We start from the raw sequence: 14426 nt of genomic DNA, 5'->3' as shown, positions 1-14426 counted from the left end.
GCTTTTACGAAGACCAATTTACTTATCTTTTATTTATCTATTCTGAAGGTAGTCCAATATAAAAATAATTTATAGATACATTACAATGGCACGTAAAAATGTTTAGAAAATGTAAATAATATCGTCACGCACCAACGTTCTTGGTAAATTTTACGCTTCTGTCATTTTGACTTATACAAACATAACCTAACTTTATAACAATATAAACACACGTGAAAAGTCACAATTTTAAGTTTATTTAAGTTAATTAAATGAAACAATGCCTAAGTTTCATATAGACGAAGTGGTTCCAAAAGGAGATGTCTATCCTATGCTTGTACATTTCCAAAATGGCTACACCACAGAGAATTTTAGAAGCAAAGGATGCTTTCTTCTCGAAGACGAAAACTCATCAAAAAAGACGATCGCTACGGATATAAGCGACATGATTTACTCCGGAGAGGAAGAACAAGAGGATTTGGGTAAAACTTTCGTCTTGGCGCGAAATAAACACAGTGGAAAAGTGAGATTGATTGAAGTCAGTAATATTGAATTAAAACCTGTTTTAAAAGCCAATTTGGATTCTACCGATGTATTAGACACTAGTTATTTAGAGTTAAGTAGGAAGTTCGGCTCTAAAAAGCACAAACAAATAATGGAACAGCGAGAGAAATTGAAGATAAACGTTACAACGGTTACGGAACAGATGCAAAATGTGACTGATAGCCTTACAGAGGATCAAATGGACTTATCATCTTATAATAAACTTGATTCTGATGAATTCTACATACCAGCGATTAATCGAGAAGCTTCCAAAGTTGACGAAGTGTACGATATGAATCAAATATTATCCGAAGACCAGTTTGAAAAAATATATGCAGAAATTGAAAATTCTGAGTATTTGAAAGATTTAAACCCGTTTTTGAAGTCTATAGCTACTAAGACACTTACTGAAAAGCAAACGGTACTATTAGTTTATGCAAATAGTCTATTACAACTTTTTGCATTGCTTATGAAAGATATAGGCAAGAAAAACTTTGTTGCCTGCCAGCATTCCGTTACGCTAAACGAAATAGTTTTAAAGAATTTCCTTAGCAACGTTAACGGTAAACGAGGGAGGTCTCCTCAGTACAAAGACAAGTCTTTATGCCATGCTTTAGTTTTTATATTATTGATAAATAATTATAAGTTTAATTTCGACGATCTGTGTCAGCAATTGAAGTTGACACAGAGAACTGTTACGTCAAAAGTGGCTTTAACCGGTGCTACGCTAGTTAACGTTGGTGGTAAAAAGATTGCTCAGTTAAAATTACCGCTAAGTAGACCAGCTTTAAGAAGAAAGAGTTCTAAGTTTTAAATAAATGTTTGTTATTATAAATTGGTGTTTTATTTCTTCACTATTTGATTTCTACTATCTGAAAGGGTATAAATAAAATAGATAAATAAATATCATTGGACAACTCACACACTGTGATTCGATTCTAAACTAAACAGTTTGTACTATGGTGACCAAATAACTGATAAACATACTTATATACTTCTAAATACATACTTACATAGATAAATTAACAACCAGTATGGGTCATGATTTGATGTAAATTGATAAACAATTTTAATTACTAAACTTTTTTTTAAGTAGGCAGAATAACTAATTGACGAAAAAAAAGTAATGTAGCATAGTTTATAAATTACGCGCCAAAAAAAAACAAACCTTAACAGTGCCTGCTAAACTGTATTTTATTCAAAAGCACTAAGTATATGTGTTTTGGTAACTATTTAAGAAATGTCCTTCAACTTACGCAAACGGAGTTCCGTAAGTTATTTAGAACCTACAGACAATATGGAAGATGATGGTAAGAATAAAACTATTTCCTTTCATAAATCATTTAAAATGTCAGCAAGTACAATACATACAATCCCGTTTTTTTTCAGATAAAAGTAATTATTCGAATACTGTTGAACATACTAATCTGGTAAGCAAATAAAATATCCAATTTTTGTATAATAATCTTGATAATTACATATTATTATACACTTATTACGTTTTATTTTTATGTAGGTACAGACATCAAATCGTTTAAGACAAAGACCTAGAATAAATTATTATGAACCTGAGGAACCGAATTTTGATGAATATGAATGTAAGTACATAAAAACAAGACTTTTATATAAACTTTTGTCAGTGTACATCAGGGGTTCCCAACCTTTTCTTAGCCAGGGACCACTTTCATATTATTCTTGTGAGCAGGGACCACTATGTATTATGTAAGTATCTTAAAAATAAAGTGTAATAATAATCCTGCAAATTTTAAGTTTTGAAATCATTCGCGGACCATATTTTGACTTCCACGGACCACTGGCTGGGAACCACTGGTGTACATTGATTCATTCGCTATAATCCAGACAAATCTTTGTTAGATTACCTATACATATATCTATTGCGTAGCTAAAAACATGATTTTTTTTGCCATATTGTGTAGTTTGCGAGGAGTGCGGTGACTATGTGTTCGAGTACTGCGCGATACACGGCCCTCTGCTGGTCATACCAGATGATAAGGTATTTCTTCTGAAATAATAATAAGTAACAAAACAACGGTGTATTTCATACTCTACTTATATCTTTGTTTATAACAGTGGTAAAAAGTAGTAAGTAAGACATAGCTACGTTGTGATCTCCCGCTAGGTATCGTCTAAGAACAAATATTGGAACGTAGTACCACGCGCCGCACTCACTGTGCCGCATGTGTTCCTGCATCTAGCGCCATCTATTATACCCGGTAAGAAATACACCACAAGAAAGCATTTTATTGCTAGAAGTAATTAGAATTATTTTCGTAAGCGTTTTTTAACGTTTTTTAAGAGCACTAAGGTCCCGCTGTAACAAGTACAAGTATACAAAGCTACGTAAACCTCCGAAACTCAACGCTTAAAGCCCTGTGTTATTATAATAGGTACCTACTAGCCGACTGACCCAAATTCGTCCGGGTATAATGAATAAATAAATAAATATTTTTACTTGTAAATAGGTACATACTTATATAGATACATTAACATCCAGACTCAGAACAAATACTCGTGCTCATCACACAAAGATTGGTCCCGGGTGGGATTAGAACCCGGTTTTGCCGCCCGGCTAGGCCGATTAATGCCGAACCGAATATGTGTGTAACAAACCTTGTACAAGCCTTAATAGTTTATGTGTACCTACTCGACAAATCAGAATGTGCTCACGACGCTTTCGGCGGCTATTGTCGACAAAAATATAGGCGACCGTGGCGGTCAAATGGTTAAAAACATCAACTGAGACATATTTGACTGCGTATATCAGGCGCGGGTATAGGCGTGTTCAGTACACTGACTCTGCCGCGCGGCGTGCGCTTCGGTCCGTACCGCGGACAGCGCGCCACCGACCTCGACTCCACGTACTGCTGGCAGGTAAATATATACTCTACACTATATAATACTTACCACCGGTTTCTGAGCTCCATTTAGCGGTAGTTTATCTATTCAATAGCGTTTAAACTCATAAAAAACGCTATTGAATAGATAAACTATCGTTAAATGTACTTAGAAGCCGGGGGTTAGAAACTTATGTATAAATAGTCTTATATTTAAAAAACGTATTACTGTCCCACTGCTGGGCTAGAATCTCCTCCCGGAATGAGGGAGGGGTTAAGTCACTATGCTGGTCAAATGTAAGTTGAAGACCTGTCTTCAAGAATGTTTGAAATAACTTCCAAGAATGGTTCATCACGATGTTTTCCTTCACTGTTATAACAAGTGATCATTACTTCTAATTTACACATCACTTGGACAAGTCATTGTTGTATTTCCTTGGATTCAAACTCTATTTAACTATCGAAGTTTAAAAGGCTTATAAAGTGTTTTGTTTCTTTCACTCCTTAGCGAAATGAACCAGAGAAAACATATTAAAGTAGTTTTTTAAATTAAAATAGGTTTATAGTGTGTAATTTATGAATAAGAGGGTAATTATCTTTCTTAATCTATACTTATAATAAATCTGTAGAGAGGTCAATTCTGTACATTGAATATATTTAAAAAAAAATCAATGGGGGATGTTTAGTAACGGATACTGATACCGAATCTGCAATTTATAATTTTCTTTTCTGTCTGTCTGTCTGTCTGTCTGTCCTCCGTCTGTATGTGTCACTATCACGTAAAAACTACCGGATAGAATGCACTGAAATTTGGTATATCCATAGAATAAGCAGTGGAGCAATTTTTAAGATACTTTTTACCTCATAAAATTGTTTAATTTTCTAGAAAATTGCAAATATGTAGTAAAAATCGTACACAGGTAACATAAATATATAAGCGATAATTTTGGCGATTTTCATGAGTGCCGCTGTGGCGTATTGGTATATTGTTCCGCAAACAATCATTTTGGTGTGCGATCGAACCTCATCGGAGACAGTACTTTTTGTGACTGTTTTACGTTTCAAAGTACTTTTTAAACATTTTCTATGGATTTTGTTAAGATTTTTGTGGAAATTGATATAAATTTTATTTCATAGTGCATTATTTTATTTGGGATCAAACCTAATCGGATACAATGACTTTTTGTGACTGTTTTACGATTCAAAATACTTTTTTAGCATATTTTAAACATTTTGGGTAGATTTTTGTATAATTTAATATTAATTTTATTTCATAGTGCATTATTTCATATGAACCTGAGTTTACATATAGGTACACATAATAGATGGCGCTGCAATCTATTTTATTTCAAAGTGCATTATTTCATATGAACCTGAGTTTACACATACACATCATAGATGGCGTTGCAATCAATTTTACAACATGCACCAACCTTATTGGTTTTTGTTTTATTTTTTTTTAAATTTAATGTCAATCAAAATTTTTATGCATTATGTATCATATGACGGGATGATAGGTAAAATTAAATTATCTACAATGTCTTATGAATATAAAATTATGGTTAACGCGGCGTTCGCGCCGGCCGTATCATCGTAGATCCCTACATGATTTCGCGAGTGAAGAACTTTAGCGCGGTTCCATACGCGTACGCTACATAGCAGGTAGGTACGCGGGCGCCGACAGGAACATGAGAGAAGACGGGTACGGACAGAAGGATAGGTCAAAACGAAAAAGTTTTTAAAGCATTTGCATGTAGGTATGTATATTATTTTGAAAGTATCTAGGTCTAAGTGAGCTGCAACGAATGCAATAGCACGACATTCACGCGAGCGGAGCCGCACGGGTCAGCTAGTACTACCTAAATTGTTTGTGCTACAATCGGTATAATATTATTATGTAGATATACGATCACAACAACAAACGTAGTCACGTGGTGGACGCGGGCGACGCCGCGCGCTCCAACTGGATGCGTTACGTGAACTGCTCCAGACACTGGTCTGAACAAAACCTCGTCGCTTATCAGTACAAGGGACAGCTGTATTACAGGTCATTATATCTTTATTATATCTTAATTCTAATAATAACTAGTGTGTTCATGTCATTGTGTGGGAGTGAGTTAAATTGTGAGTGTAAGTGAGTGTGTGAGAGTGACTTAATAATAATAATACTCTTTTATTGATAGTTATATTAGTTATCTTGACATTAACAATCCTAATATGCTATACAGTTCAATTCCTGATTCAGGTTAGCAATTTAGCATTAAGCATACAATAAAGTTTTTTTAAAATGAATATAATTTAATAGGATTTCCTAGAACATATTTTTACTTATTTAAAATTAAGTATGTAAAAACATTATATATCTTGTTGAAGTACCTGTTTTATAATTTTATCATGAAGAAATACCTAGTCTCGATCAACAAGGCTTAATTAATATTTTAGAACTATTAAAATAATTCCTCGCTTCACGGAGCTGCTGGTGTTCTACGGGAGCGAGTTCGCAAACGCTTTGCATGTCAACTTAAGTAGATACAACACAACTCAATATGAACAAATTATTTGTAAGTATTCAATAATATTACTCTGTTTAAACCGACTGTAATATTAGGTCGGGGAAAAAGTCTTTTCGCATTATAGTATGTATGAACTTGTAATAAAATCTCTTTGGCTTCAACAATCACAAATGAGTACACGGTGAGCTCGTGAGGTACCCAAATATCGAGCTTTTTTGTCTAGAGAAAAGATTTTATTATAAGTTCATACATACTATAATGCGAAAAGACTTTTTCCCGACCTAATTTAGGAAGGGGTTTCTCAACTTTGCAACTAAAATGTACCCGTACCACGATTCTCTACCACTATCGACTACCGACAACCGGCTAGCTATCGAAACAAAAATATATATGACAACCGGTTCAGCGCCTCTAGCGGGCGTATTGTAAACTATTATTGCAGTACAGTAGTTATGACTTCCTCCGTGGCGCAGTGGTTAAGGTCACCACGCTGCTACCATTGGGTCGAGAGGTTCGATTCCCACACGGAAGAATTATTTGTGCGATCAAATAGTTGTTTCGAGTATGGTTGTACTTTGTGTCCGTTGTTTGAATGTTTGTAAATGTCCCCGCGGTACAAGAGCAATTCTTAGTGCGGGAGATGTGCTTAAGAAAGTTTATAAATAAAAGTAATTTGTTTTCATTTTATCTGCCGGATAGTTAATTTAATACTTATCCACAAGTTGTGTAACTGCTATGTAATAGTTATAAACCATCTTACAGGTACCAATCATTTACCAACGCATGCTGAAAATATTTCAGAAATTTCAAACACACCGAAATCTTCTCAAATAGATAACAGAGAAAATTGTACTGACGAAGAAATATTCGAATTCAATGATTTTAATGTTATTAATGAAATATCTAATTCCTTTGATAATTCAAAAGAAAATCCTATCTTTATAGATGACACTGCAAACAACTTTAATAATACTATGAATAACAATATAAAAACCAAAAACGATTTCTCCAACATTTTCAAAAATAACTCTCAACCCGAAATTACAGCAATTTTACCCCAAAATATTCTTCAAAATAAAATAACTTTACCTAACAATGTTACTAACAAAAATAATCTAAATTTCAACAATAATTTACAAATAAATAATGACCAATTTAACTGTACAATTTGTGATAAGACTTTCGCTAAAAGACGATATCTTTTGACACATTATTTAAGGCATCAAGAACCTAAATTTAGATGTATTCATTGTAACTATACTACCTCAATTCAGCATAGCTTTAAGAGACATTTAACTGCACATGAAAAAAAGATCACTTTTTACTGTAAATTATGTAATTTTCATACTCAAGTACAGAAACAGTATGTCAGACATGTATTTCAACATAATAAGACTAATGTTACGGCTAGTATAAATAATAACGTGTTTAAAGCTATAGAAAGTAATACATTTGCTACCAATTATAATAGGACTAATAATACTTTGAATAATGCAACGACTAATGTAAATAATAGTGCGTTTAATACGACTAATGTGACTAATACATGTACTGATAAAATTGATAAAATTAATGATTATTTGACTAATAATAAAAGCGCGTTAAATATAGTTAATGTGACAAATAGATTTCCAACTGATTTGAATACGACCAATAATATTTCGACTAATGGTAATACAACTAGTATTAATAATATAACTAATGTAAGCGATGTAGTTACAAATACGACTACAACAACTAATCTATTTAAAACTACCACTGATTCCCCTAACAAAAGTGATATCACTAATATTATAACGACTAATTTGCCTAATGTAACTACTAGTCTAACGACCAGTAATGCGACTAATGTTATAAAAATTAATAGTAAAAGTTATTTTAATAAATTAAAACATTGTAATTTGTGTGATTTCGACACGTTTTCAAAGAAAAGTTATCGAATACATAGATTGAAGCATAAAGGTAATGTTTTCCAGTGCCAGTTATGTGAATATAAGAGTTATTCTAAAGCTAATTTAACTCAGCATTTGAAAAGAAGACATAAGATGTAATATATTTTTGAGATTGTTTTTTTCATTTTTGTTTTAATGGATAATTAAACAAGGCCTCCCCCTTCCTCGTTTGGCAGGAGACCCTTGAAATTAAAAAGGTCTTGATTTTTTCTTGATTATACTTAATAGGTTAACTGTTAATATCTATTATTGTTAAAATGAAATATCAACTTTATTAGTAAGAATATTAATTTATTTTTATGTAACTTATTAACCTTTTCGTTGAGTGTTTGTTAGTTATACTAGAAATGATATTATGGGAACATGCATTGAATTTACGTCTGGTTACATGCTAATGTGGTAACATGCGTCGTAACGTTGTGCAATTCGAGGTAAAACGCATGTTCGCGATAATTAAATAATAGATTATTATTTTATTGATTATGATTGTCAAAAATATTATGATTATGCATGTGAAAAATTGTTATTTTTTTTGTTATTCGTTGATTTCTTAATAAAGCTTAATAATAATAATATATTTTAACTAATCAGCCCGTTTCCGTCCACTGTTCAGTTGAGACTAAAAGATGGGTAGTTTAAAATGAAACAAATGTTATATCAATTAATATAATTTAATTGTGAAATAAATGAGATTCTGATTACATTGAGTTATATTGATTATTTATATAATCCATACTAATATTATAAATGCGAAAGTAACTCTGTCTGTCTGTCTGCTACTCAATCACGCCTAAACTACTGAACCAATTTGCATGAAATTTGGTATGGAGATATTTTGATACCCGAGAAAGGACATAGGCTACTTTTTAGCCCGGGAAAATGACGCATTTCCCGGGAAAATTCAGTTGGCGAACGAAGTCGCAAATATTCAATATTATAATGACACTGAATCAACAAAATTCCGTTGTCATGGCAACTGTTTTAATGGCGGATATGCCTAAGCGCGATTTCGTTATAATAAGAGATATAAATATTTGAGAATATTTTTCGTGAAAAAAAAGGATATTTTATATTATCACGCTACGACCAATAGGAGTAGAGTAACAGTAAAAAGTGTTACAAAAACGGGGAAAATTCTGACCCATTCTCTCTTATGTGACGCAAGCGAAGTTGCGCGGGTCAGCTAGTAATACTATAAAAGGTTCTATAAGGAAGCTATGATACATTGCTATTAAACACTGTGTAAAATATTTCAAACCATTTTTATGAATAAAATGTATGACGCAGATACAAGCTGATACTTCTACGAAAGGCTCTCAACAACTTCATATTTTCAAAACCTTTTTAATACGAATACTTAAAAAAATTCAGCTGCAAATATTTTTCAATGAAATTATATGTATGTTTGCAAAAATAGAGGTTTGAATGAACATATTCAGCGAATTGGAGCTGACTGTATTTCCTATAATTAGGGTTCCGTACCCAAAGAGTAAAACCTATTACTAAGCCTCCGTTGTCTGTCTGTCTCCGGGCTGTATCTCATAAACCGTGATAGCTAGAAAGCTGAAATTTTCGCAAATGATGTATTTCCGTTGCCGCTATAACAACGAACCCAAAAAAAATAATAATATGTATTAAAGCGGGTCTTTTTCGTATCCATTTGGTCAATACAAATTTTCTAATATAGATTACTAGCTGACCCGCGCAACTTCGCTTGCGTCACCTAAGAGAATGGGTCAACATTTTCCCCGTTTTTGTAACATTTTTCGTTGCTACTCCGCTCCTAATGACCGTAGCGTGATGTTATATAGCCTATAGCCTTCCTCGATAAATGGGCTATCTAACACTGAAAGAATTTAACTCAAATCGGACCAGTAGTTCCTGAGATTAGCGCGTTCAAACAAACAAACAAACAAACAAACAAACAAACTCTTCAGCTTTATTATATTAGTATAGATGGTACGGAACCCTACGTGCGCGAGTCCGTCTCGCACTTGGCCGGTTTTTATAATATGCTTAGTATTGAGGCAGTTTATTTGCCAGTGTTATATAAAAAATCAATAGTGCTGCTAAACTAATGGCTCTTATATCTAATCACACTCGATTAAAATACTTTGATTATTATACATTCTTATTTATAAATAGTGATGATATCAGTCAAAAATTACAATTATAAGACAACTACCGAATATAAAAACGTCTCTGAAAAAGAACTCCCGGTTTCTGAGGTACATTTAGAGGTAGTTTATCTATTCAATAGCGTTTTATTTATATGAGTTTAAACGCTATTGAATAGATAAACTACCGCTAAATGTAGCTCAGATACCGGGAGTAAGACGTATATCGCAGCGACTGATATATTTTTGAACATCTCTTAAAATGTAATTATGTTTCTATATTCGGGTTACAGGAGTTGATTTTTACACTTACAGTTAAATAGAGGTACTAAGCCTTGCTTCGAGTAGAAAGAGATAAAAAATCGCGGTATATATTGGCTTATGTAATAAATAGTCGATACTAAACTACGAAAGATACTGTATTTATTAGGTCGGGGAAAAAGTCTTTTCGCATTATAGTATGTATGAACTTGTAATAAAATCTCTTTGGCTTCAACAATCACAAATGAGTACACGGTTCATTAGGTTTCTTTCAGTGAGCTCGTGAGGTACCCAAATATCGAGCTTTTTTGTGTAGAGAAAAGATTTTATTACAAGTTCATACATACTATAATGCGAAAAGACTTTTTCCCCGACCTAATATTATTAGCTGCCATTTACATTTACGTAATATTTATTATCGGGCGCCCAAGAAAGTCTGCTTGAATTTCAGGTTTCAGCTCCACTCCTATTAGTCATAGCGTGATGTTATATAGCCTTCTTCAATGGACTAAGCTTTTTTCTGATCTGCCAATCGTCTATATGTATTTCTTTATATAACTGCCTTTGTCGGTAGTGTATGCGACTGCCTTGCAAGAGGTCCCGGGTTCGAATCCTGGGTCGGGCCAAAAAGTATTTTCTGACATTTTCTGTTAAGAAATTCTTAGAGATGCCCGGAGTTAGGAAGTTGAGGTCGTAGACCTCCGTGCCTCGGAGAGGACGTAAAGCCGTCGGCCCTGCGCCTGACCTCTCACTGGTCGTGTACCGTCCCACCGGACTATGAGAGTGATGTAATAGAGAGTGTACCTGTGTATTGTACACACACTTGGACACTATAAGCAAAGTCCTGGAGCTGGCTAGTTTGTAGTCAGTTATCGTCTAGGAGGACATTATCATGTATTTCTTTCTAAGGCGAAGTGGGCTCAGCTTTTATATCATCTTCTTCAATCAAATAATCTAAAGGTTCCAGTTTTATTTGCAACTCATCCGTCGTACTCTCTGGTAGATCATGTAGCATACCGAAACCGGAATAATCCGGATCTTCTTCACTCATTTCCGCGACACACAGTTCACTTAAAATTGTCTTACTTTTAGCCGCATCTCCGTTTGACATTTTATATCTCTGAATCGCGTATTCTAAAGCATTGTATGAAGAATGACATGACTCACATTTGAAGACCACAGAATCACGCAAATGTTTTATTTTCTGATAAACGTTGTAATGAAAATCGTCGTTGAAATTTTTTATGCAGTCTTCGCATTCAATTGTGAAAGTACGGCGGCGGGAGCCGAAATTCGCTAGCTCGTCCACTTCGAAATCATTATGGAATTTTTTGATATGTCTTTTTAAAGTTTTACGCGTACTGAAGTCTTTCATACAAAGTATACATCGTGGTAAAACTTTCTGTTTTATATTTGGGACTAAATTCACGTGACAGACTTCATTATGGCTGTCAAATCGTTCCTGTCCTTTGAAAACTAGATTACATTCCTCGCATTTGTAAATTTGATCTTCTGCTAAATGTTTCGTATTTAAATGTATATTTAACGCCTCATTGGAACTGAAGGATACTGAGCATAAATGGCAAGGGTATGTGTTCATGTTGAACGAATGTAGTAGTTTTAAATGTATTTTACAAGACTTCGCTGACTCGAATCGTTTATGACAAATGTGGCATTGTGGGAACGCGGCGGAATTAGGATGTTTAGTCCTAACATGTTTACGTAAACTGCGTTTCTCTTTAAATAAAGTTTCGCATTCAATACACTTATATCTTTGCATTCCTAGATGAGTATATTCTATGTGCCTACGAATGTTTCGCTTCGATTTAAATTGCTTATCACAATACTCGCAGCGCGACCAGGAATCGTTATTATGGACGATTTTTATATGAGACGCGAGATAATATTTGTTGCTGCATATTTTGTTACAAATTTCACATTCTACTTGTTCGTCAGTAGTGTGTTTTAATTTAATATGATGTTTTAAAGACCTATCGCTGTAGTACACCCGGTCACAATGTTCGCATTTAAACGCATCTTCTTCAATATTGGTTGATGAAATTTTCGAATCAGCTATTTGAGCTTGAGGATGAAATATCCTGGTATGAAATTCTAAACTGGATATGTCTGTGAAAAGCTTATCGCAATGACAACAGGAGTTTACGTTCGGAGGTGGCAGACAGACTTTCTTATGAGCTATCATTGTTTCTTTACAATAAAATTTGTTGAAGCACACATTACATGTAGATAAAGAGTATTCCGTATCATGATTAATCCGCATATGGTCTTTAAGTTCATAGACCGTAGGAAAAGCATGTTGGCAGTACTCACAATTATAAATATTGTGTAAAAATTCCGTCCCATATTGTTTCAGTAAGACTGTTTTACAGTACTTATAAAAATCTTTGAATGAATGCTCTAATTTTATATGTTGCCGTAATTGACTCTCTTCTTCGTAGATCTGTTGGCATATTTCACAGCAAATCTCTTCGGTCTTCATTTCTACTTTAACCGTGTCATAGTGATGATATTGAACATGACTGTCGAAATTTTCTCTCCCGATTATAATTTTATTACAAAATTGACAGTTAAATTGTTCCATACTGTCCGTACTATGCGCTGTACGTAGATGCCTTCTTAAACTCTGATTTGAGGTATAAACTTTTGGGCAAATATCACATTTGAATTCACCTTTCTCTCCATGAAACATTTCAATGTGACGTTTCAAATTCCTTGTGTTAGTGTAAACCTTTTCACATAGATGGCACTTTACTACGTCTTTTTCATTAATATTATGAACCGATTGGATATGAGTGATTAAGGAATGCTTTCCTCTAAATACTTTGTTACAATAATAGCAAGTTGGATATTCAACATTTGGGTTGTGCTGTTGATTAATATGTCTTTTCAAATTACGTTCCGTAGTAAACGTTTTATCACACATACGGCATCTTATATCATCTCCCAAACCTTGTAAGTGGACTGTTATCATATGAGACATGATATTCTGCTTCCTAGTGAAGATTCTTCCACAAATATCGCATTCCGGGAACGGTTGGCCTGTACTGTTATGGCCTCGAGTTAAATGTTGCTGTAGCCCGGCTGGACTGCCAAAATTCTGACCGCATATATCACAATGACTTGTAGAATTGATATGGCAGTTTTCTATATGAGTCTGTAGATTGTATTTTCTTGTAAATGTTCTTGAACAATAATTGCAGACAAAGTCTAATTGATTGACATACATTTTGATGTTGTTGCGGTTTGTTGTTTTCAAAGTAGATCCATGTTATTTTAAAGGTTGGTGTTATAAGGTCCCCTTATGAAGGTGGTGGGATTGTTTCCTTGTAGGCAGCTTTGTGATCTGAAAATGAAATAGATGAAAGATTCAATCATTGTGAGCCTATTATAATTGAATAAGGAGGTGTCATACAACATAAAAATGGTGATAAAAATCTATGTTTTGCTTAAGTGTGTGTAATGAATGAAGATGAATGGATATGAACGAAGCAAGGGAAGTTGCTAGACTTGTGTGGGATGGGAGAAAGGCATGATTTTATGACCATCCCACAGTCGGGTAAAGGTGTCATCCTGGACAAGAAAAGGTAAATATATTACAATCAATATAATAACAAATGGCTTGCATCACAAAATGAACAGTTTCTTAAAACAACCGGGAATGAGGAGTGAGTGACCAAACCAAGAGCTGGTGGGGTAAATGTATATTTAAATAATTACAAAATTAACCGGGTTTTCATCCAATAATTATTACGACAAAAATACGATGATCTATTGTTACACTCAACTGATAAATTGATAACCAAGCCCTGGCTTATATCGTCCAATTGATGAAGATAATTGAAGTTTGCATGTTTTGTTATAAATATCAATACAAAAACCATAATAATATTTTTATTAAATTGTTTATTTGTATCATAAATGGATACCTACACTACATTGTACGAATTGCATTGATTGTAAACCTGTAAATTAGTAATAAATATGATAGAAACTTACGTTCGTAATTTATTTCAACACTTTTAGTTTTAAAATCACATTAATTTCTACATTTTGTTATGATAACACATCGATTTATTGAATTTTTTGATTGAAGCACAGGAAATAAAATGTCCTGACGGGCTTCTACAAAGATACTTATTTTAGTTTGACGTTTCGAGACTTTCACGATGATAAAAATACAGGAAT

The 14426-nt window shown here is 33.7% G+C and overlaps 3 protein-coding genes across 3 annotated transcripts; 2 read left to right on the top strand and 1 right to left on the bottom strand.

The window, feature by feature from the left end:
- The first annotated feature begins 189 nt into the window (after positions 1 to 189).
- Positions 190 to 1351, top strand: Polr1E (RNA polymerase I subunit E). The gene has a single exon (XM_076133662.1). It carries the CDS (start codon positions 260 to 262, stop codon positions 1334 to 1336), a length of 1077 nt encoding a protein of 358 aa, XP_075989777.1. The 5' UTR covers positions 190 to 259; the 3' UTR covers positions 1337 to 1351.
- A 468-nt stretch (positions 1352 to 1819) lies between these two features.
- On the top strand, positions 1820 to 4306 carry LOC142985391 (histone-lysine N-methyltransferase PRDM7-like). Its single transcript, XM_076133519.1, has 5 exons — positions 1820 to 1832; positions 2460 to 2536; positions 2663 to 2756; positions 3308 to 3414; positions 4298 to 4306. The coding sequence occupies exons 1-5, from the start codon at positions 1820 to 1822 to the stop codon at positions 4304 to 4306; spliced, it is 300 nt and encodes a 99-aa protein (XP_075989634.1).
- A 4175-nt stretch (positions 4307 to 8481) lies between these two features.
- On the bottom strand, positions 8482 to 14426 carry LOC142985637 (uncharacterized). Its single transcript, XM_076133923.1, has 2 exons — positions 14238 to 14426; positions 8482 to 13584 (listed from the first exon to the last, which is right to left on the bottom strand). The coding sequence occupies exon 2, from the start codon at positions 13465 to 13467 to the stop codon at positions 11125 to 11127; it is 2343 nt and encodes a 780-aa protein (XP_075990038.1). The 5' UTR covers positions 13468 to 13584; positions 14238 to 14426; the 3' UTR covers positions 8482 to 11124.

The sequence above is a fragment of the Anticarsia gemmatalis genome, chromosome 30 (assembly GCF_050436995.1).
Source record: "Anticarsia gemmatalis isolate Benzon Research Colony breed Stoneville strain chromosome 30, ilAntGemm2 primary, whole genome shotgun sequence".
Lineage (NCBI taxonomy): Eukaryota > Metazoa > Arthropoda > Insecta > Lepidoptera > Erebidae > Anticarsia > Anticarsia gemmatalis.
This window is presented reverse-complemented; position numbering and strand designations above follow the sequence as displayed.